This window comes from Acanthopagrus latus, chromosome 12 (assembly GCF_904848185.1).
Source record: "Acanthopagrus latus isolate v.2019 chromosome 12, fAcaLat1.1, whole genome shotgun sequence".
Lineage (NCBI taxonomy): Eukaryota > Metazoa > Chordata > Actinopteri > Spariformes > Sparidae > Acanthopagrus > Acanthopagrus latus.
Genome location: NC_051050.1, coordinates 5,332,040 through 5,356,398, shown reverse-complemented (window position 1 = coordinate 5,356,398; position 24,359 = coordinate 5,332,040). Strand labels below are relative to the sequence as shown.

Below are 24,359 nucleotides of genomic sequence, written 5' to 3'. Positions count from 1 at the left end.
CTAATCTGTCAACTATTTATCTCCAACAAGCACTCAACGCATCTTTATTCAAGTAATCCTTTAGTCCATGAAATGGCCAAAAATAATCTGAAGAATGCTGATCACAGTTTCACAGAGCCCAAAATTACACCTTCAGATTTCCTCTGTGGTCCAGCTAATGGTCCAAAACCCAAAGACTCTTCATTTACTATCATAAATGATGAGAAAAGCAGCATTTAGGAAGCTGACATAAACAAATGTCTGACATTTAAAGTAATCGGTGACACTAATCTTGGGCGTCACCCACAAACTGGGATTGGGATTGTAGAGATCCTCTATGCTGTCAGGTTGTGTGCGTGTGAAGCACCAGTTTGTAGCGTCTCTGTGTTCAGATTGGAATCAGCTTTATTGACAAAGCAAGTGAATACACACAGCACAAGGAATTTAACTCTAAACTCGATATTGATCTCCAGGTGATTGTCGTCGCACCATGTGTCGAGGCTCGCTGTCTCTCCTCTGAGAGCACAGCCTGTAAGTGGAGACAGCAGGTTTCTATTAAATTCCTTAGGAGTCTCACTTCACTCCCTATATAACTGATTCATGATGGTCAGTAGGGGCATACAACCACAAAGCAGTAATTGAATGATGTAGTTTGATGTAGTTTTCTACAGTATTTAAATGCTGAGGGACACTAAATGCTTGCAAAAGTCTGGAGTGAACAACATTTACGGGTAACTCACACAGCTGGCCCTGAGCCCATGTGGAGCTGGACGCGTCGAGGAACACATGAGGTTATGTAACGGCTATCTCGTGTTCTGTCACGTCACAATACGTATAATCACAGAATATATTTGTAGTTTTATCATAATCTACTGAGAGAATATTCCACTTCCTTTGCTAGACATTAAAGCAATATTATGTCACTTTTTTTTTTTAGCTTCAAAATCATGTTGATGTTACAGTGTCTTGTAATAGGATGAATGGTGTCAGCAATGCCGGCCCCCCATCATTTGTTCATGTAACTTCAGTAAGAGGGTAGGATCACAGGGTTACACACACGTTTAATCCAACATATACGTTTTCAACACAAAAACTTTCATATAACACATATTACTGTGTTATTTTATGGTACACATGACCTAAGCGCAACCCATCGAGTTGAACTGATTGCAACAAAGGTTGAGACAGACCTCGACGAGGGTATTTATTTTTGGGTGATGAAACTCGGCCGTGCGTGTTGTGAGTCTGAAGGTTTCTCTGACTTCAGAGTGTGTGTGTTTATTTGGGTGCGTGTGAGCAAAGTGTCTTGACGAGGCGCTTCACCGCCACCGTCAACCACAATATTGTGGAAGTCAGAGCCACAACATGACGACTCAGAAACAGGGGCGTTTTATTTTGGTACCATTTTCTAAACAGACTCTTACTGATAATAGATGTCAACGCAACCTCTGACACATTTTTTGTTGTAATCAACAGTTTGTGTTGTAAAGTAGTCTAAATGCAAATTGGGATTGCACATTTGTTAATGCCGACACACAGCGCTTTTTGAGTTTCAGAGAAAGCTTCATTTAGTGGTGTGTTGATGCAGCTGTGCTCATCGGACACAGTCGGAAGTCAGAATCTGCCCTCAGTGCTGCTGGGAGACACCTAAAGCAAACACACAGAGACAGGTCGCAAATGAACACATGTAGAAAACTATAGAGTCCAACCATCAGAGAGTCCTGGGTACTGACACTCTGCAATCTGCACGATTTTACTGATTTGAAGGTGCAGGATGTGGTTCTGCTGACACTCTGACATCACTTAGTGACATTGCATTTAGTTCCCTGTAGAGTTGAGAACGTGCAACACACTTACAGCCTTCAAAAGAAACTCTAGTCTCTCTACTAAACTACCTTTCACCTAAAATCGTATACTTTATTTTACTCATCTAGAACACATTGTTGTTATTTTATTCATCACTTTCACTTCATGTCTCCACCATGGAGGTTGTGTTTTCGCCAGTGTCCCTTTTTTTTGCTGACTGTTTGTTGGTGGGCTGGTTCATTTGTCAGCAAGAATCCATTAAACCTACTGAGAGAGGCTCTTATCTGTGAAAACAAGTTGATGTGGGTGCTCGATGTGGTGCGCTTTAATTAAGGTTATAATAAACAGTCATGGGTGGTAAAATGTAGAGGGATACAGGACTGTCAAGTTTAATATCAGAACAAGCTTGACTGCATTAAAGGGGACTGTTGGGCCTTGGCAGAGGTTTGCGCTGTGTTTTGGAAAATCTGTTTTGGGTTGTTTTCAATGTTTTTGATTTTGTTGCACATTTCTTTTTCCATGTTCTTTCTAATCATAGCATCTTTGGATGACATGTGCCATCATCATTACTTTAAAATGAGTCACTAGTACCACTAAAATTATTACTTGTATGTCATTACTAATTATTACTTCAAATTAAAAAAAAAGATAAATGATAACATGACTTCATGTGCCTCATTTCATAGGGTTTGAATCCTACAAATACATGTCAAAAGTGAAAGATTAAGGTGTAAGTACAGCACACTATACCTGTTTTTCCAGGTGGTCAATGTACTGCAGCCGTCTGTCAAGCAGTCTGTCCTGGGCTGAAACCAGTGAGGTCAGACTGGCGAGCCGCCGGGCCTGTTTATCGACGACAGCCTGCATCACAACAGAGACATTGGCCCGGGACAACAGTCAACTGTGTCAAGTCTATTGATAAACGTGTCCTCTACAGCACAGATGCTACAAAGAAAACCGACACAAAATGAACAGAAAGCAAGGTTAAGCAAAAATAATGCAATAAACTATATGGCCAAAAGTATGTGGATGCCCCTGTCCACATATTCTCCGTTTGCTGTTTCCAGGTTTCTGTTAGGCCCCTGAGTTCCAATGACAGGAATTCTTCATGCTAGATAGTGTGCTTCTAACTCTGTGGCACCAATATATACAGTACAGGACACTTTCCTGTTTCAACTTAACAGCAAACTGCTCTGAATACAGCTCAGAATCAGAAGTCTTTATATGTTTTTGTGTTGGCATCACTTTTAATATTTAAGTTCTTGGCTCTTAGCTCACCTTCATGGAGCTGACATGGAGCTGAGTTTGACCCGCCGTCCTCGGCTCAGTCAGGCTCCTCACTTTCTGGACGATCCGGTTCATCCGCTGCTGCGTGACTCCCTGCTCCGCCTCCAGATCCTCCAGGCCCTTCTGCAGATCTCTGGCTGCCCTCCACAGCCTGTCCCCTCTGGCAGCCTTTCTCACCTGACAAACACAAAACGTTACACCACAGTATTTCTCAAAATAATATTCTTCATAGCGTGTACCTGATACAGTATTCTTTCTGGAAATTCACAGTATTTTTCTTTTCTCTCTTGCTGCAAACGTGCCTTAATGCCTTAAACCAACTATGAACAGTTCAGGTTTGTTTCACCTTCGCTGTCACATGTTTGAGTTAACTTGAATTTTCCATGGTGTGCAAAAAAATAAAATGTTTGACAACAGAATGCTTTGCTAATGAAAATGAACTTTTTTAATTCCTACTTCCAAATATGTGTGAGCTGTGGGAAAATCCTGTTGGCCTGTAAGTCAGAGACCACAGATGTCTGGATGTTTGTCTGAGTGACTTGATAATTCCTCCTCACCTGCCTGTGAGTGCGTCCTGCCTGTGAACTCTGCTTGAGGAGGCTCTCCAGGCTCTTCATGGCTCCGTCCAGCTCTGCTGCCACCTGCTCTCCCTGTCTCTCCAGCCGCTCGGCGTTCTCCTCAACCCCCTGCAACAGGTGAGCCAGTCCCAGAGAGAGCATCCTCAGCTGGGCCACCGGGACTTCACCCACCTCCTGTGATGTGGATGGGTCACCTGGTGGAGGGGCTCGGTGGGCCTGACACAGTCCCACCAGCAAAACGGAAAGATGCAGCACCCGGCTCACCCTCATCCTCCAGGATTTGATCGGGTCGAGACTGAAAGTCCCTTTTGAGTCAGTCAAGTCAGGCCTTAAGATCTAGATCCGAAAGCCTGAGAGCCCGAGACCAGATCTGATCAGCATACCAGATCTGTGGCTTCAGACTGCTGCTGCTTAAGAGCTCAGGAGTAGTGAGGAGGTGAATCCACATCTGCAGAGCCTCTAGTATCCTGTCGTGCCTCGGATGTTCCCGGAGGAGGTCTGGAGCTTGACAGTGGTGAAGTATAGAAGGATGAGGTGAGGGAGGAGAGGCAGACAGAGAGATGGGGGGAGTTCCCAAAGTGATGCATGAGCTGTAATATCGGAACATTTATACCAGAGCTCGGAATATCAGTTGAAACATTATTCAAAGATTGAAATGAAATATGAAATATGAACAACATTTTCTGATGCTTATAAAAGCTAATAAAGTGCATAATTTGAAGTGAGCGCTGCAGGTCCACAGTTGTCACTCCAACACTTATCTCATCTCTCAAGCAACCCTGCGTTGAATGTGACCATTAAAATAAAGCAAGAGAGACATCTGCTGGCTGTTTGAGGATCAGAGTTAGGGTAACCAAACACTGTTTCTGGAGAGTGGCCATTTTTTGCACATTTTCAGCCATCATCAACCCCAGAGGGAGAGGTGAGTGGTGAACCTGTAGCTTCACCTCCAGATGCCACTAAAGCTCGAAATAACAGTGGATCAGGTGAACAGTGAATAGAGGATCACATGAATACTTGTATCTCAAATGTGTCGCTTACAGCATCTTTAAGCTCATAATTTGGTTTTCAAGTCTGTAACTGTATTGTTCCGGTTCACTCTCGCTGTTGCATTCCATTCACAACAAGAATGCAGCTGTTTTCAACAATAACGCCCAAAAAAACCCCATTATCTTGACACGTTTAGTGACTACATGGCTCACATAGTGAAACATTTAGCGGTTTAAGGGAACCAAAAGCAGAACTGAAAGGACAGTGATTAAATCTATATTAATCTGTTGGACAGAAGCACCACATTAAATCAGTGCTCATGTTGCTCCGTGTCTGCTGGACGTGTTCACTCTTTATAAAGTTTGCCATGTCAGCTCGCTAACATAATAAAGTGTGGGTTTTGTGACGGTGTTGGTTTAGGTTTGACTAAAAATGTCGTACTTGGCCTCGATGAAAAGTTGACAGGAAAAAAGTCAACTAGACTGAACCAAAAATGATGACGATTAAAGAGACAGTTCACTCTAAAATAAAAAATACATTTCTTTTTTCTTCCAAACTCAAGTAATGCAAGTAACTAAGCTAGCTAATGTTATAGCTCAGATGAGGAGGATGCCATTAATGTTAACACTCTGCGCTGCCCTCAACGCTAGCCTCTCACCCATGATGAGTGGATGCAGTTGCCTACATGAAACTGCTAACAACAAGGTCTGTAGATTATCTTGAGGGTCATGATTCTACAACAGACACTATGTGTATTTTTGAATTTGGAGTGAACTGCTCCTTTAAATATGACTAAAAACCAGCCTTTGATTTTGTAAAACCAAAAACAGCTGGCAAAATGAACACCAGCACTCTGTCCCACCCACAGGCTCCGATCTCTACAGTGTCCGGGAGGAACACAGATGAGTTCATCAGAACTTGTTTGTTTCTGGTAACAAAGCTGATGACCACAGAGTAAATCTGCTCTATCAATGTTAATTATCGGTTGACTGTATAACTCACTGTACTGTGTAAAAGTAGTTTCATTTTCTTATGTATTCGCTGGATTGTTCTTTTTTACTCAAGGCACCACACCAATAAAGCGTTGTTGAATTCAGTTGGATGGAGACAAAACCCGACTTCCTACTCTCAGGCTCAGGCTGACAGAGCTGCTTTGTGCCAATGAGGGACAGACCAACAAACTGTTCTTTGAATTGTTTTGGAGCCGGGGCAGGCCTAATGCACAAACGACACTATGTCAACCCATAAAGCCTGATTTATAAAGGAGAGAAGGCGTCAGTCTCAGCCCACTCCTTCTTCCTGGCATTCAGGATTCACGATAAAGCTACAGGGAGGCAGTGTGACTGGGCCACTGCAGGAGTGAGGCTGTCTGCCGACCACCGTCTAACAGTAAGTCAGCATGGTTTTTATTCTAACAGACATTTGAATGAGTTCTTATGAGGATTAACAGAATTAAGGATTTGGTGTTTCAAAAATGCAACATCAATTCTTTCAATATTGCCTTCACAGTCACTGCTGCCTGTTTTTGTTGTTGTTGTTGTTTTTTTAACTCCAAAATACTACCTATCCAAAAGTGGAAGAGGCTTAACCTGACCACATTTCTCAGTTTTCTGTGTATCCAGTCTATATTGTAGTTGTTAAGTAAACCAAGTCATCATGGAAATGTCCTAATTCATACAAGACATTTCAATCTTTCAACTTAAAATGCAAGATTAAGCTAATGCTTAATGATGAACTAGTAAAAAACAAAAAGCAATGATAAAAGTAGTGGAGATGTAGAAAAGTAACAAATGCTAGAACTCTTGTAAAAAAGATTGCTTAACTATTCAAAAATCATGTAGACTACAAAAAACTAAAAAAAAAGATAAGGGCCAGAGCAATGTGGAAATAATGAAAAAAAAAAGTAAAAAGTAAGTTTTTAGTTACATGTTTTGTTTTTTTAAATGGAATATGAGAGGAGCTGAATCACTTCCATGTCTGTGTGCTCAGTATGGGGCTGGAGCTTAGCATGAAGACTGGAGGCAACTGGAAAACACACAACACTTGGATCTGTCCAAAAACAGTCCAAAAAAAAATCTTATTCAAAAGTTCACCAATGAACATGTTGTATCTGTAAAGCAGGCATGTAACGACTAGCAAAAATTTGTGCTTTAGCTAATAGTTGGCACTAGGTTAGCTCTTTCCCCCCTGCTTTCAGTCTTAATGCCAAGCTAGGCTAACTGTCTCCTGGCTTCAGCTCTGTTGAAATAATTAAAGCTCAATTTTTATTTTTTTTCCTCAATGTATAAAATATATGATCTAAATTGTATAAAAATGAAATCAAATGTGATTGGCTCATTCAAACTGGCAAGCGATCCTTTACATCTGGGTCGCTGTATGCCACTGATGCCATTCACTGACAACCTGTTAAAGTGAAACTCTCTTCAAAATGCAACCTAAGCTTTTTTTTGTGAATATATGAGTCAAACCTTCGTATAAAAGCATAATTACGACGAAAGACTCACGTTTAAGATTGACCGCATTTTCATTTTCAGCTCAAACTTCATTTTCAATGGGAGTGCATGGGGCACTTTTACACTAGCATCAAAATCGCTATTTTTGAAAACTAAGAAGGCTCGACACAACATGAAATTTTGCTGGTAGCATCACCAGGGTCTCTACACATGAACACGAGCATTGAGAACATTGTTTGTGTACACAGAGTTTACGAAAAAAGAAAGTTTTTGAACAACTCATGTTGTAGTAGCTTCTTCCTCTAGCCCAAAAATCTACACGTGTGGGTAGAGTGTATGTGGTTCAGTTGAGGTATGTGTAGAGTAGAGACCCTGGTGATACTACGAGCAAAGTTTCATATCGTTTCATAAAGTTTCTTAGTGTTTTAAAAATAGCAAAAGCCAAAAATGAAAATACAGTCAGTCCTAAAACTGCCTCTTTCGTTGTAATTATGCTTTTCCACGAAGGTGTGACTCATGTACATTCACAAAAAAAGCCTAGGTTGCATTTTGCCGAGAGTTTCACTTTAAGTTGTGCTCCAAGTATGAAGGGCAGCCAGCTAGTTAAATATACTAACACTGTGATGGAGGAGCTAAAGAGGGCCTGATTTAATGAAAAGTAGTGGAAACATAAGGGATTCAGAGCACAGGTGCACCTGTCATTCCCCTGGCCAGAGGCACATCGATCTGGACAAGAAATGAAGAGGAAAAACTCCAGACCACCTTGTTTCTCACTAGGAGAGATTCATCTGAAGGGAGTCTTAGGATTGCAGTAAGGGGAACCAATTAGCTCAGCTCTCAGCTAATGTGGCTTGGACTACGCAAGTTTTTCGTTCTGCACCGGATCTGACGCTTCATACAAGGGTAACAAAAAGGTTTAACACATCTGCAGTATGATGGTTTTCAACTTGACCAACTGAGGGGATCCAGAACAGCCGAAGCAAAACGTGCAAAGCTATTTCAGCATGCGTCATGGATATTCGTATCAACAGTTGTTCAGGTATGGATATTATTTCTGCAAAAGTGGCTCAGGGAGTTTTGTAAAGCATAATTAAAGGTGGTCATAACAGTTGAGCGCTGGTGATACTGCTTTGCTTTTGGTGGTGACGTTGAATCATCGAGCTATTGAAACTGGAGCACAGGAAGTGGATAAGCTTAGTCTACTTTTTGTAGAAATGCAGACACACATGCATCAATGCCACTGCAGTTTAACCAAAACGTGTGTTGTGTGCATGCATAAATGCCTGCATGTGCATCTTACATGCTAGATACATCCATTTGCGTGTTTGATTATGAGATAGCTGTGCGAGCGCAGAGCGGTGAGGCCAGCACACAGTATGTGCTCATCAAAGCTCTGTCACATGATCTCGTGGCGCCCACAGGGGCTGCTGATGGCCGCAGGGCTGCTGGTGTCCTGCACTCAGGTTGGAGCCTTCAGTGCCAGTGGAGAAAGAGAAACAACAAGAAAGAGGAGTGTTTTAACATTGGTGTTTGGATCCAAAATGCTATGCAGTCATCGGAAAATCACTTTTTTTAAAGTTTATATAAATGTTACTGTGAGAGTTAGGGTTAGGGTTAAGTTTTCTACTGTTTTTTTAGTCAGTATGTTAATTTATGAGCTGCTAACATAAATACCAACAATTCATTCATCTGTTTCTTCACAATCCCTAGCAAATAAATCCAATAAAAACAGATAAAATGCTAAAATCTATACAATATCTTGTATATTCATACATTTAAAAAGAAAAAAATAAGTCGAACAAAGTAAAACAAGCTCTGACAAAACCTGATGAAGCTCATTAGCAAAGGAGACACTTGTACAAGGGCCTTATATTTTCATCTATGATCATTCCAGGGGTGCAGGAATATCAGCTTTTATTCAATTGCAACAGTAACTTTTACCTACAGATGCATGCGGATTGGTGGTGTGTGCTGTGGGAATCCAGGAATTTGAACCTGCTCTTCCATCACAGTGCTTTAATGCTCCTAACACAGCCCCTCAGTCACCGGGTCTCCACCTTCCATAAAAGGCCCCACCAAGTCAAGCATGCTTTGACTCCCAGGGGCCAGGAGGTCAGAGGTAGGGAGGCTGAACAGCTGGCGGGGGTCACATGCCATGATCACGCTTGGTATGTCATGCCTCTGTGGATCAAGCATGTAAAGACTGACACCCCAGCATGCAGGATCGGGCGTGTTATTGTAGTGTGATTCCCATTAAGCAGGCTCCAGCAGATACATGCACCGCCAACCACTCGGCAGACCGCAGGACTGCGCCTGGCGCGAGGCCTGAGCATGTCGTGCTCACTTTAGCTCGAACACGCACAGGCTCTGAACACAATGCCTCGCAGGGATTGAGTAAGAACAGAAAATTTATTATGCAAACCATTTATGTGACATGTGAAAGGGGGATGAGTGACGGGTTTAAGAGGCAGCGGGGGGAACGCAGCCATGACCCATAAATCATCTGCGATTGGCTGAGGAGATAATTTATTCACTGCTGGCACCTTAATCTTTACGTCCAAGACAGAAACAATCTGGATGTTAGTGTGCTGAGCTGATTATGCGTACACTATCAGCCCTGCAGGAGTCTGTCTTCACAGACAACCTGCAATACACTTGTCAACACCATGCATTTGGTTCAATGCTATCTCTATGCATCGACTATGAGGTGCACGCATCCATCATCGTAAGGGCGCGTAGAATATATATACGACTTGGAAAAAAACTATAAACCATTATTAAACCATAAATCATCACTGATTAGCTTAGGAGATAATTAATTCACTGCTTGCTGGCAGCGTATTTCAATAATGTTTACATCCAAGTCAAAGAGAGACGACCACAAAAACCTACATGGTTGCCTGCTGACTGTGTAAAATGTCAGACGTTTAGCCTCCGGCTCAAACCGATATGTGATTACAACGTGGTCTTGGCCATCTCCAGGGGAAAGAAAAAACCTCTTAATTCACAGCTAGTTACTCTACTATGGTCTCCAGCTAATTGCTAGCTTCACTTTGCTAGTGTTGGTCAAGCAAAGTGTAAAACCTGGAGTCCAGTGCAGTTGGGACACAGCATGAAACATAAACAAAACCAAAAGTGAAATGTGCTAATCCTATTTGACCTAGACTGAAAACAGTACAAAGACACACAATATTTAATGTTTTTAGCTCATCAACTTATTACATTTTTGTAAATAAATTCTCATTCTTGGTTTGATGCCAACACTATCATGGTTTTCACAACTTCTTTGTTTATTTCCTTTGCCTGCCAGCTTTTGTCACCTGCCTTTTTATTGTTCACATTGATGTACTGCATGGAATTTGGACACTCAGCTAATTAAAGCCCGCCTTTTGTTATACTTCCTGCCTGCCTGTATGTGTCTACATCTGGGTCCACACCTCTGACAACAATAGCGTGGCGTCAGTATAAAAAATAAGTGGACCTGCCTGCAGTGCAGACCTGCAACATTGAAAATGCGCATTATGAAGCGCCATATACAACAACGGAGACCCCACTGACCTTGATGAGCAACTGAGGAATATCGATGTTGCATATCAAGGAAAAATGGGTAACCTTAACAACTGGTGTCTTCAGTTCCCAGAAGCTTGGGGAGGTGACGTAACACAGTGGGACACGTGCCGCTGTACCAACATATCGGATCAAGTCGCAGGCATCAAATTCAGAATGAGACAGAATTTACAAAAAAACCCAATAAGTTTTGGCATTCAATAATTACTACTACATTATGACTTTTCCCCTTATATATTCAATCTAATTATAACAAGCAAAAAGAAATAAAAGTGGAGCTGAGTTGGGATCAGCCAGCAGCAGCTCCCATACATAACTGTGTCAGACACCTTCGTCACCCAAGTAAAAAAAAACAAAACCCCGCCTGTGTCAGCTATATTCAGAATTTCAAGTGGATTCACAGTGGCATGATATTTGCAGGCTAGTTTTTTTGTTTTGCTCTGTCATGCTGGGTCTTTGTGTTTTGGTTTGTGGCTCATGAATACAGATTACTGCATTAGATACTGTCTGTCACACAGGCGCAAAAAAGAAAAAATATGTCATCTGAAGTCTTTGTGGTATATTCATCTGCAAATCTGAACACAAGCCACGATGTGAGGATCAGTCAGACAGTCTTTATCACCATCAATTTGACAATGAGGCTGATTTTCTCATTAGTTTAGCGAGGACACAGAATTTTAAGGCTACGGCTGTCAAATACTGTCCCCCGAATGGCGGTTCCCATCATAGGACACCAATGTTTTTTTTTTCTCTTCCCCATAAATTCCTCCTCATCTCGCTCTAAGAGTGCAGCCTGGAGTAACTCCTGTTGGGAGCCTGTGCTGCCAAAAGCAAACTTTTGCTTCTAATTAAGTGAGTTCCGTGCCGGGACCGATAGAAGGCTGTGATGGAAAGCCAGGGCCTCGCTGACAGGTGACACGGCCTCTCTTGTGGCTGCACGAGGAGGCGCAGATGGATCCGACCCGATGATGAAACTCTGGAGTTATTGCTGGTATGCGGCGACAGCGGTTCGTCATTACACGGACAGCCCTTCATGTCACTGTCATTTCATATTTCACAATGACCAACAGTTCAGGATTTCTGCAAAAACACTTCTGTTCAGATTTAATGTGGCCCTAACCCGACAATATATTTTCTTGATGTATTACTAACTGAAGCCTCAAACCCAACCTGTCATACATTTCTGCTATGAAACTTTTGCCTGAACTAGGAGAAGAGGGTAGACGTACCCGACCCCCGATTTAACCCTAGGGATTATATTCTTCCTCGATGTTCAGAGTTAGTCTCTGGACTACAATGTCACTTCATCATCAAGTCAGTCATCTGTTTATTCTGGGGCGAGTATGATGCTACACAAGCCACTTTGTCTCTAGGTGAGGACTAAATTACTCCCGGTCTGGGAAAAGTGAGGCATGGCGTAGACACCTGAGAAGGTTTAGGGGGTCTTACAGCTATAGAACTTGAAAATAATTGTATTTTCAAAGTAAGTGTAGTACAGCTTAAAATGAGCCAATATTTCGGTGCACCATTTTTAAGTATACCCAAACACACGTACAATTAAGTTAAATTAAAACACACAAACAAAAAGCCATACTAAATGAGTATTACAAAGGACTTAAGTATACTCTGCTAGTCTTTTGCTGGAGCCTCTCAGTGGTTAGCTGAGCTCGTTTGCTCTTTGTAGCAGGTGGGGGGGGGAACACCCAGTGGATGTATCCTGCTGTTTACTGATGTTAAGTTAATGTTAGTGTTCACTATATATAGTGCAGTTCTTTGCGGGCGGTTGTGCCGTTTACTGCTGCAGAGGAGCAATAAATCTCTCGTTCATGCACAACGTCGTCTCTCCAGCAGCCTTTGTGGAGGACTGATAATGTGCGAGGGGCCACGGTCAACCAGTGAGCCAACTATTTATACGAAGAACAGCAACTGCTACCACAGTCAAGTGGTCAACTCGTGAAATATACCTTGAGTGTTAAGTCAGGAGTAGGGTGGGTGAAAGAAACTGGCTGAGCTTAGCTTCAGATTCCAAGCAGACACTTTTTACCAGGGAGCTGGCAGGGTTCGACACCAGGATTTGACGTTTGCCTTCCCACATGCCGCTCCTTCTGGGTAATCTCCGGAATGTTTCGGGATATCAGTGCACGTGTGAAAGGGGATTACTGCAGCACTCATATTAACCTCTCGTGTTGATTATGACAGCCAGTTTTAGTTGCGTTCAAGCTGCAAACTCTTCAGAGCCACCCTGCAAACCAAGTTGAGGCGAATGTTAACCTTTTACAGAAAACACTTTATGAACTTTAACTGATCGAAAACGAAATCCAGGTCTATCCCCCTCCTGCGTTAAAACGCTAAACAAGGCGAGAATAAGGACATCAAAGGAAAGATTTTGTCATTTTGTCTTGACTGTTCAAGCTTGGTGTCCCAGAATGCCCTCCCACCTGCCATGGGACTTGGCCACCCAGCAGACGGGGTGATTATCATTAGTTACTATCAGAGGACCACGCTGTCATTTTTATTTCAGAGCCAGACTTCCTCGGGCCTCTCTGGAGTTCCTGATATAGGCGTAGCAGTTAATGAGGGAAATACCCAAAGTTAAACCGAGCATGGGAGCCTGAGAGAGGAGAGTGGGGGAGGGAGGACCGGAGAGAGTGGAACGTGAGGGGGGAAAAAGTAGCAGGAGAAAGGAGAGAGATGACGAGAGGAGCGGAGGGCAGAGCGGTGAGCTTTCCTGGAGGACGGCGAGGTGTCACTGCTGTGGCCGTGTGGGTCTCTGGCATGATGATTTGGGACAGATAATGAAAATCACATTGCCAGGGATTACTGCACTGCTATGGTGTCAGCCACTGCTACTGCTGCTGCTGCTGCTGGAGCTGGAGGAGGATACGGACGTACCTGTTTCTTTTTTTTTCGGACAAGGAGAGTGTCACGCTTTTCCTCGCCCTGCTCGTGTTTTGCTTCTCACCTGTCTAAGAGAGGATTTCTCCAGGCTGCCAGTGTGCAGATCAATCTGAAAGAGCAAGAGTTTCGAGGCAAGATCAGCAGATTGTTGTGTTTGTGTCGTGTGTCTCTGCTGTTTCTGATCAGGTGCAGAGCTTAGTTGACTGCTGAACAGTAAGTCTTAGCAATTTGTTCACAGTGGCTAAGTTCTGCACTTGTACAGAGATGATAAGTATGTGTGGCAAAAAAACCAAACCTGTTGTTCCTGTCTTACTGAAGATCTTTGTAATCAAATAAAAGAAGACTCAGCATGTTCAAAATGATTTGAAAGTGTTTCACACACAAACATGAGGAGGTCAGAAGATTCTGTGCTTAAAGAAAGAAGAAGAGAACATCAAGTAAAGCAGAAGATCTGGACAGTTAAATAGCAAATGTTTGACTTTTTGCTTGAAAAATTACTTAAATGATTAATCAGCTTCCAAAATGGTTGCAGATTAATTTTCTTTTTCATTGACTAATTGATTAATCGACTAATCGCTGCACCTCTAACCTAAAACCTTTCGCTCTTGTCGTCACTGAAGGACAAGGTTGGCAGCAATCTGTTGTTTGTTTCATTGACGACTTCTACAAAAGTCCAACGCTAACTGTGGATGTGTCCCACTACAAAAGTTAAAGCCTGTTGCATCTTCTTCCTCTGTGCTATGGAGCTCCATTGTTGTGCTTAAATCTATTTAAAAAACTGGAAGAGAAGTTCCTGTATTGCCATGAACACGCACACTGGAGTTTACTTTGGCTCGACCCCACAAACACTGCCCTGCTGCTGGAAATACTCACTGGAGCACCAAGTATGTCTCAAACCACAGCTGAATTTAGTCGCGCACAAATCCACTTTTTCCTCCAAGAAACTGCAGCGCCCTGCTGTTTTAAAACATGACAGAGCCTGTTTTAAAGGCGGGGGGTACTTAAAGATCGGGCTCGGCGCCGAGTGCCATAAAAAGGGCAAAACTAACAGGAATTCCCACATTGTACTATTACATTGTCGGTTTTGGTCCTTCTCGGCAGTTGTTGACAGTAAGTATAATGGAGCATGACACAGAATAACACCGGCCATTCCCCCGCCATTTAACACTCTTTCTGTTCAGTGATAGCCCTGAGCTCATGTTAGAGCCCCATGAAGGCTCGATGTAAGCCTCCTGGTAGTCAGGGAGTCAATCCAATCTTTTGGTTTATTTGAAGCGGAGAATGTCGGCTAAAACCTGAGTTTGAGCAGCTCCTACATTAAAGGTGTAACTCATCCAATTTTACACATTAAAGGGTGTATATAGGTCTTGGGGAGTACTAGTGCATATGTGAAAAATGCTGAATAAAGTCTTTTGTATGTGATCTAATAAATTGCCTTCATTGATGTCATTTTTTTTTTAACTTTCCATACTGGCTCCATCAGTGTTGTAGGTGACCAGTTGACTGCTTTTCAAAACCTGTCGCTAACATTACTCACAATGGGACTTTCCCACTGAGTGACATCAGTAAAGGCAATTTATTAGTTACATACAGGTTCCTCTTGGGCCCCAGCAAATGTATACTACTTCATCACACATGTAGCAGTACTCCCCAAGACTTGTAAAAACACAATGTGTAAAACTGGTGATGTTAAATATCTTTCTGAAGCAGAGAATCAATGGGCCCATGGAGAGAAAATGGTTTCTAAGGTTCTGTATTTAAAATATCGGCGGTTCACTAATAAGAAACAATGTTGGAAATAAAAAACAATATACTGTATATTTGTCACTTACTGCTAATGAGAGTAAACCAGTCACTGTTTATTTTCTCCCTGTTCTCTTTGTATGCTCTTCACCTACCAAACTGTGGATGCTAGTCACAACCCTGATTCCAAAAATGTCTGGACGCTGTGATTCTACTCACTTTGCGTGTTGTAGGTATTCATTCGTAAAAAGTTTGAACATCAAATACTGCATCCTATACATGGATTAGAATCATTGCATTTGTTTTATTAATTCATGTTTTATACAACTTTTTGGAATTGGGATTCTTCTAAAAAAAAAAAAAAGAAAAAAAAAAAGCCAGAAATGAAAAACTTTGCCAATTATAGATGCTATAATGATTGTTAAGTCTAAAATATGTTTATGTTTTCAAAATGTATCGTTGATAGAGCAGTAATTTCCAATCAGGGGTACCAAAATATGCAGTATATCCACACAGCTGTGTTTCGGACAAAATAACACATACATTGGCGTAAGGTTATTTATCTTTACTGTCACAGAAGCCAGTTAAATGCCAGTATGCCTCAGTGCCCAGATGCAAAGTTAAAAAAAAAATGTTTCTAAAAAAAAAAGCCTTCTAAAACAAAACAATTTAGTGCTGGATAACACCCAATAACATCCAATCTGATACTGTATCAATGCCAATGAACACATCTGGATCATAATTGGTTGGTGTGCAACACATTCATGTTCTCATGATGAAACATTTTGTATAAAGGTATTTGTTGTCATTATCTGTCATTATCATCTAACCACATCCACATATTTGGCCAAAGTTTTTTTTTTTTTTTCTGCCCTCTGTCTGCCTCTGTTGGCCACATGCGGCATTTCCTACTTGGAACATCTACATGTTTATCAGATGTTCCTCCGAGGTTTGGTAACCCTTCTCCCTCTGTTGTGCTAAATTAGGTTTCCCTTTAACTATGAGAAGATTATATCCAAAAACAGGGTTTTTGTTTTTTCTTCCTTGGAACTGATGATAACAGACATCATAATATCATGACGCAAAACAAAGTTCACCGGAAAACATTCTCAGACTCTTTCATGTTTAATTGCCTGCATGTTATCACAATAAAGAAAGTGTGTTTTGCATCAAAATTAAATTCCCACTGTGTTTTCTTTAATGTGCAGAATTCAACACGTATCTCATCGGCTTTGAGTGGAGCCAGCAGAGGGCCACATGCGGAGTGTCCGACCGCAGTCTTGATATTATTCCGTGGCAACATCTGGCCTCCCTCTTGTGCCTTCTGAGCTGACAGCAGTTCGATCAGACACACTGGCTCAGTTCAGCAGGAACAGGAGTCAAGTCAACGCACAGCATCACGTCAGGGATACAAAGCAAATGATCTGTGGTGTGTCACTGCTCCCACTGTATAGCACTTACATTTAACAGAGGATCTTATCTTCCCTGAATCTTATGTCTTTGTAACCGTGAGTGTTCACTGTCCTCTAGTGTGTACAGTGAGGAATTACAACCACACACTGAAGCCTGGATTATACTTTTTATTATACTTAATAATAAAAAAATAACCCCCTGCCTCTGTAAATATAAAAGCCTCAGTTTGAGGTAAAGTTTCAGACTCTCATAATCAGGTGATCATACATGGAATGGAATCAGAAACATAAATATCATATTTTATATATGCCAACTGTTCTACACAGTGGACCTTTAACCAAACCCAAATGTTGAAATCATAAACATACAAATAAACATGGAAAAATATATGCATTTCTTTGACTTTAGTATGTATGTATATGTGTGTAAAGTCACAAATGTGGTGCTTAACATCATTTGTTTTAAAGTGAGGGTTGAAGGAGTTGCTCAAGAACATGAGAGCTTGACTGGTTATATCATCTAAATGAAAGGGGAGAGAATCACATTTTAGAGAGGAAAGGCCAAAATAACATTTAAAAAATAACAATGTCGATTTGATCAGATTAAAAAAGAAAAACAGTACATTAGCAGTGTCTAACCTGTAAAGCTAGTGATTTAAATGTGATAAAACAATATACCTTTTAATTTTTCTCTGCTTTCTCAGTTAAACTCTAGAAAGGATCATTATGTATACAGAGTTGCAGAGAAAAAAAATGCACCTTTTTGTTCTTAGTTTGTCTCCTAACAAATGAGCAAATTAACTAACTAATAAAATGATCAGAGGGCCAGAATGAGGTAGGTGAGGAGCCACATTCAACCCAGGGGCCACCAGCTGGGTATGTCTGTAGGCTGTTTGTTGTTGTGACCCTTCGTGTCCTGTAGGGGGCAGATGTCTTTCTAAAATGCATCTGCTCTCAGCCGTGAAACCCACGAAGAAGATAACAGAGCAACAGGACAGTTGACAACTTGCCCCGCGGACAGAAAAGATTTCCAGGAAGGAGCGCCGGAAAACAACTCAGTAAGAGTGTCAAGTTACTCACAAGCATGCTCAGCCTGGAGACCTTTGAGACTCAGGTGTCAGCAGTGATGGACACTGTGGTGAAAGCGGCGGTGACGGAGCTCGGCACGCTTCTGGATAAGTGCTCGGCTAACGCCATGGCCGCTCGGCAGCGCTCTGCTCCAGCTCCGGTGACTCCGGAGGGGAGACTGCAGTTTCATGAAGCCATAACGGTAACACACACACACACTGCTGTCAAGCGCGAGAACGGCCACTTAGTTAACCAGCTAACTAGCTGTGCAGCTGCTAAAAACTGCCTCACTTCAAAACATGTGAGAAACCGCTGTGTTATGCCACTGTTTGGCTTATTACGACACTCAAAACAACTCTACCCATGAGCCTTGTCGGTTGTTGCCATGGTGAGGACGCCAGCGGAAGTCAGCAGTGCAAGTGCAGAGGACCTGTGTGCAAAGGACTCTGGTGCAACAACACACTTTTGTTCAAAGTAACTTTTATTTAGTTTTCTCTAAGGTCAAAACGTGTTGTTAACTTTTCAGTTTTTCGATGTCCTGTTAAATCAGCTCACTGACTTAATTGTTAGTGTGTGCGTGTATAACTAACCACTTGTGTTGCTCTTCATTCCATCTCACCCTTGTCTTCACAGACTCAGTTTGCATCCCTCATGGCAGCGTGGGCCAAAGGTGCTGTAGAGAAAATGCTGATGATTTTGAAAGTGTCCATGTGTGAGGCTGAGGATGCTCCAGCTACAGGGCGCAAGCGTAAGTCATTTGATGGCTTGAGTGGCTTTATACGTTCGCACACTGTTTTTGTATATTAAAATCAAGGTTTTAAGATCCTGTTAAATTATAGAATCAGCATCCAGGAGCTGTTGTCAGAAGAGGAAAAAAACGGGAAGGACTGGAATCAGCAGTAAGAAAGGAGAATATTTGTCATCGAGGTATTCAGTCAGCTGATATAATTTCTTCATTAATATCAGTCAATCAATAGAATTAACAAATCAGGAAGCTCAGAGTTCTAAATTACTCTGAAATGTAAAGGCTACTTAGTATCAGCTTCCTTTAAAACACATTTCCGCTTTCATAATCACAGTAATAATGATGTCACACCAATGTCCATGGTGGAGATTAGAAGTGGGAATCTTTGGGCACCTCTCCATTCAAGCTGATTTTGAGTCATTTCAAGTCATGATGTGATGATGCAACGTTTGTTGATGCATGTTGATGCATCACTTGCTAATTAAAAAACATATTGTATTTCTAATGATCACCAATTAAAAACAACTGATGAATCTCCTTTTATAATCTTTTGTCATGCTCCGCCACCCTTACCAAAACTCAACGAGTAGTCTAACATAGAAAAAAAACACAACATGCTTATGTTATCAGAACGTAGAACCCAGTCTCAGTCAAATTGCTACAGGTGATCATCAACGAGAATTAGTTTAAAAGTTTCCGATTATTGACATTTCCGCCTTGAGACATAATCTTTCAAGTGGCAATGGTGATGCAGCTCTTAATTTATTTCTCCACCACCCATTGCTGAGATCTTCCCTCATTCTGTGTTCCATTTATAAACAGTTAGCGGAACAGATTTTCTGCCTGGCAGTGGTTCTCATTGTACAGACTCTCATCTGTTAAGCACCATGTTTCCGACCAACGCACTGTAGCCAGGAGGCATGTGCGGCTTTCTCATTTTTGCTGTAAGATATCTCTGCTGTGCTTTAATGCAGGGGTTTTCAAAGTGTGACGCTGTGAGCCCCACTTCAGACAATAATTAGACAACTTTAAGAGAGTATATCTTAAGGGATTCTCTGCAAGTGACTCGATGTTTTGTGTTTTTAGAGGAGCTGCATACTGAAGAACCAGCAGCAGCAGCAGGAGCAGCTGACTTAAGAATAATCATCATACCTGGTAACTAACGGCTTTTTACAAACCAAGAGAACAGATGTGTGAACTGATTATTTTCCTCCTTTTTCCCCCTTCAAGCCAGGATGTGTCTTTAGATGCATTATTCATTCGACAAGGGAATCCCTGACGAAAGCAGTGTGGCATAGAAAGCACGTCCAGTTACTGTACGATCACATAATTTGCAAGCACAATAAGACGGGGCTTGTGAGGCTTAAATGAAAAATCTGACTATTTTATACAGCCACATTCTCTGTGAAACATGTTTTGAATGTGGTTTCTAAATACCCAATATATTAACTGATGTTTTTCTTGTAAATCGCACATATTGAACTGGTGGCCCATGGGCTAATGTGGCGCTTAAATAAACTCATTTTGTTAGTAGTGGGCTAATTAGCCTTATAAAAGCAGTTCAGTGGACCTGCTGTAAATTATTCCATTCCTCTCCTTAAAGTCACTCTGGGAACTAAATCTTCTGTCGTTTTTGTAGTTTATTGTCGTGTTCCACACTGAAGCACAGTTGCCTCTTGAAAACAAAATCTTGTAGTGGCTGCTCCATTGCTGTGTGTCAGCAGTGTAAAAAAGCCAGTGAAGAGGTTCTAAATTGCAAAGGTTTCTTTTTCCTTTACCATAATCAAACTTGTTTCCCTTTTTATTACAATTGAGCTTTTCTTAATGAGCAAAAGAAAACTGAAAGTTTATTTAAACTTGTTGTGAGTGGCTGAGTTTATCTGGGTTAATTATGTAAACCACACTTTGTTTGAAGTCCCCTAATGAAGCCTGTTTTTGTTTTCAGCTGATGCAGCCACACGTGAGACTAACTCTGGATCCCCAGAACTGGCCTCTGATGTAATTGAGGACGACGTCGTCCAGGAGGATGCAGATGTTCTCAGCACCACATCCAAGATTAAAAAGAAGAAGACCGCAGGGCCGTTCAAATGTCCGTCTTGTGACAAATCCTTTGCTCTGAAGTGTTTGATGGACAGACACTACCTGACTCACTCCAAACCTCACCTTTGCTCCGAGTGTGGCAAACGTTTCTCTGGACTGCGGGGGCTCGCCGCACATTCAAGGCGTCACACCGGAGAGAAGCTTTACAAATGCTCAGACTGTGGGACGGAGTTTGCGTACAAGTCTACGTTCAAAAGACACATGCGCCAACACAGCCTGCCGAAACGGATCACTCACGTGTGCACACTGTGTGAGAATCAGTTCACTGGGCTGCTGCCTCTTCAGCGGCACAGGTGCTGCGCCTTGAAGAAGACGTTTGTCTGCTCTCTTTGCCCAGAGACGTTCGAGTGCAGACAGAGTTTGGCTGATCACGAGAATCTACACTCCGGGGAAAAAGATTTTGTCTGCGAAATGTGCGGCGAGAGTTTCTTCTCGTCCTTGTCCTTGGCCACTCACCGGGTGACTCACATGCAAAAGGAGAACTGCTGCGACGTTCTCGGCTTCGGCTCCAGCGACTCGAGCGTCCTCAGAAATCACATGAGCAAACACACCGGAGAAAAGCTTTTCTCCTGCAAGGTTTGCGGTAAAGGCTGCAGCCACCAGAGCGCTCTGAAGCACCACATGCTGACCCACACGGGGGAGAGGCCGTACATCTGCGAGACCTGCGGCAAGCGCTGCGGCCACGCCAGCGCGCTGCAGAACCACATGAGGATCCACACCGGGAAGAAGCGCGGGCAGAAGCCAGTCTGCGACGTGTGCGGCAAAAAATTCCGCTGCATGGTCAATCTCAAGTATCACATGAGTGTCCACACGGGGGAGAGGCCTTACGCCTGCGATCACTGTGAGAAGAAGTTCAGCAACCCCAGCAATCTGAAGTTACACGTGATGATTCACTCGGGGAAGAAGATGTTCGGCTGCAACATCTGCGGCAAGAGGTTCACTCAGTCCACCAGCTTGAAGGTGCACAGGCGGATCCACACCGGAGAGAGACCATATCGGTGTATGGTCTGTGAGAAGGGATTCATGTACCGCAGCGAGTTCAGGAAGCACGAGAGGAGTCACCTGCCAGATGGACATGGACCACCTGAAAGAACTGCAGTCAAAATCTAAAACGTTTTGCCTCGGTGCTGTCACTTTCTGCACGATAACACACCGTTCTCTAGAGACTGGGCTGAGCAGTGTGAAGATAAACACTGTGAGATAATACAGATTTTTCAAGTCTGTATATACAGAGTTGCCTCTAATATCTCTGGCTGTATGAGACCCTTTCAAGCTTTGTTGCAAGTATAAAATAACAGTAGAAACTTTGCACACCTGGCTATATTCTCTTTAAAAGGGTCTATCAGTCGAGATTCTGTGTCACATTTTGGAAGCTGGCTGTAGAGATTCACTCCCAGTTTTGACACGAGAGCACTGAGGTCCAACGCTGACGATGGATGATGAGTAGGGTTAGGTACTGTTGACATTTGAAGCATCGGCTCTGTCTATAACGTTGTTGTAGCACTGCTTGAATACTATAATAATTGCCAGTAAATACTATGCAATTCATGTACTGGTGGTTTCATATTAAGGTGTCTCGCGCACTGTTTTAACAAGCTAAACAGCATGTTGGTGTGTGACTTTGAACACAGCCTTTAGCTGAGTTTTGACTAACGCTAGTAGAAATGCGAAGATAATGTCAACCAAAAAAGTATAATAGTCCAGTTATCTTCATTAACAACTTCTCCACCTGCTATTTACCTCAAGATGTCGTTAAAGTCTTCGATGCCTCACTTTTAGCTCCTCGTGAAGGAGCTTACCTCTCCAATAACACTGTGCACGCTTCTGCTTTTGAGCAGGTGTTTCCTTCTGTTTAGACGCGTTGCCTCGGTCAGCTCTGTGCTCGACATTACAAATACTGTAGCGAGTGTTGGCCTGAATCACTGTGATTTGTTGCAGCGGCGACATCTTGCCCTTTCTCCTCCTTTCTACACTCTACAGGTACCCTTGAGATGAGTGGCTTCGGCACCCAACCCTAGTGACGAGGCCAGGATATGGTCTTCCCCAAACCTCTGCCACAAAGCTGGAAGCACCCATTTGTCAAAAATATGATTGTATGCTGAAACGCACCTTTTCTGGTCTAGAGTGTCCACTTACTTTTGGTAGTATTGTTCATCACAAGACAAGATAATAAGACATATTCATATTGCCAACTCCATTTGTCGCTGCATTCTGTTACAAGTAAATGACACAATCAGACTTGTTGAAACAATAAAGCGATGTTTTGTGGATTCATTGATAAGTTAACTTTAACTGCCTGCACAGTATGAGCAGAGTATGAGCAGCGTAATCACTGGGTTCAATCTGACTTCTCTTAAGCTGTTTGCGTGTCTTTACAGTTAGCTGCCCACTGCCGACTTGACTGTTGTGTGAGTTGTGCTCGCTTACAGTTTCATGTTTCTGTTATTTCCACTTGATTGGTTTTCGTTGTAATCACACAAATGAACTTACATGTGGGTAATTTCCTTTGTCATTAAACAAAGGAAGGGGAGGAGGGGGTAAATGAGGTCAATAAAGAAAAGGGAAAAACCTAAGGTAATTAACGCTTCCTTGCGTGTCTGAGACCTTGTGTAACAGCACTGTGCAGAGTGCAGATGCTGTTACGCAGAACAACGCTGGGATTTTGGCTCGAGGTGCAGTCACAAGTACAGCTCAGATTGTTGAGCAGTAGCTACGTTTATTTTGGATGGATAGCCCAGAGTGAAAATAATTAAGACAGAAGCACCAAGATCACGTGTTGATTATGACTCCGAGTCATTTCAAACGTATCCTGAGATGTGAGTGACCGGTGTTACTGCACAGCATCTGTGGAGTCCGTCACAGTGCGGCGCGCAGCACTGCACCTGGAGTGCACTAAAAATACACCCCTTGATTAATTACTGTTCCCGCCCCTTTAATCCTCACATTTCCTCCCAACACAGTCCAGAGTTCACAGTTGGGAATTAAACATATTACCAGTGGGCTCAGAGGAGACAGTGGGGTTTAGAATAATGGTGTTACGTATTTGGAAATATGCTGATCTGCTGCAGCCAGTTAGCTTTTCTTTAACCTGAGAGCAGGTAACAGGAGGAAACATTCACACTGGCTCTCACCAAAGGTCATTCATTCTATCTCGTCATTCTACCCAGAGATCACTAATGAAGAGGTGGGTTACTTAGTGATATTTTGGTAGAAATACACCAAAGAGGTTTGGGACTGTAGTCACAGCACCTGGCCCAGATCCAGCATGTAACCTCTCTTTCTTACATTCGGTAAGACTCTGGTTCTTTCTGGTCTTTATGCTAAGCTGAGCTAAGTGAACTGTCTCCCCAGCTCCACCTCGTGAAACTCTTCGCAAGAACGAGCACGAGTGTATTTCTCAAGAAGTCAAACTGTTCTTCTGACTTAATATTTGCGGTTTGAAATTCAAAGTAGAGAAAAGAAGGGAGAAATGCAGTTTGTTAAGAATTAGAATATGACTTTTCTACAGATAAAAACTGATCCAAGGCAATTCTAGTCTAGATTGTTCTGTCATTGTTTTTAGGTGCAATCAGACCTTTTATGAATCTGTGATGATTTGACCCAAGTCCTCCAGGAGAACACCTCGTTCCACAGCGTCCCTGAGGAGATCACGGGGCAGGAATCTTTGGAGCATCAGAATTGATTGTGTTGTATTGAGGAAGACACTTGAGGAGGGCTCTGGAGCTGTGATTCC

At 42.5% G+C, this 24,359-nt stretch overlaps 2 protein-coding genes across 5 annotated transcripts; one reads left to right on the top strand and one right to left on the bottom strand.

The window, feature by feature from the left end:
• Positions 1–1,020: 1,020 nt before the first annotated feature.
• Positions 1,021–17,933, bottom strand: LOC119029871. Of its 3 annotated transcripts, XM_037117044.1 has the most exons (7): positions 17,794–17,933; positions 13,553–13,667; positions 8,394–8,564; positions 3,630–4,154; positions 3,064–3,249; positions 2,536–2,646; positions 1,021–1,626 (listed from the first exon to the last, which is right to left on the bottom strand). In XM_037117044.1, the coding sequence occupies exons 4-7, from the start codon at positions 3,918–3,920 to the stop codon at positions 1,594–1,596; spliced, it is 621 nt and encodes a 206-aa protein (XP_036972939.1). In that variant the 5' UTR covers positions 3,921–4,154; positions 8,394–8,564; positions 13,553–13,667; positions 17,794–17,933; the 3' UTR covers positions 1,021–1,593. The 3 variants fall into 3 exon arrangements, with proteins under 3 accessions (XP_036972939.1, XP_036972938.1, XP_036972940.1); XM_037117043.1 differs by lacking the exon at positions 8,394–8,564; XM_037117045.1 differs by lacking the exon at positions 8,394–8,564 and having other exon boundaries at positions 2,536–2,628.
• Positions 17,632–22,900, top strand: LOC119029868 (oocyte zinc finger protein XlCOF6-like). 2 transcript variants are annotated; one of them, XM_037117037.1, is made up of 4 exons: positions 17,632–17,983; positions 18,415–18,529; positions 19,613–19,681; positions 20,472–22,900. In XM_037117037.1, the coding sequence occupies exons 1-4, from the start codon at positions 17,798–17,800 to the stop codon at positions 21,734–21,736; spliced, it is 1,635 nt and encodes a 544-aa protein (XP_036972932.1). In that variant the 5' UTR covers positions 17,632–17,797; the 3' UTR covers positions 21,737–22,900. The 2 variants fall into 2 exon arrangements, with proteins under 2 accessions (XP_036972932.1, XP_036972933.1); XM_037117038.1 differs by lacking the exon at positions 17,632–17,983 and adding an exon at positions 17,991–18,255.
• The last annotated feature ends 1,459 nt before the right edge of the window (positions 22,901–24,359 follow it).

Excerpts from the sequence above, each read along its gene's own strand:
- LOC119029871 (XM_037117044.1), bottom strand. The coding sequence starts at position 3,920 with ATGAGGGTGAGCCGGGTGCTGCATCTTTCCGTTTTGCTGGTGGGACTG. Across the intron at positions 3,250-3,629 it reads CAGGACGCACTCACAGGCAG|GTGAGAAAGGCTGCCAGAGG; the intron begins GTGAGGAGGAAT and ends TGTGTTTGTCAG. Across the intron at positions 1,627-2,535 it reads TTGACCACCTGGAAAAACAG|GTGTCTCCCAGCAGCACTGA; the intron begins GTATAGTGTGCT and ends TGTTTGCTTTAG.
- LOC119029868 (XM_037117037.1), top strand. The coding sequence starts at position 17,798 with ATGCTCAGCCTGGAGACCTTTGAGACTCAGGTGTCAGCAGTGATGGAC. Across the intron at positions 17,984-18,414 it reads AGTTTCATGAAGCCATAACG|ACTCAGTTTGCATCCCTCAT; the intron begins GTAACACACACA and ends TTGTCTTCACAG. Across the intron at positions 19,682-20,471 it reads AAGAATAATCATCATACCTG|CTGATGCAGCCACACGTGAG; the intron begins GTAACTAACGGC and ends TTTTGTTTTCAG.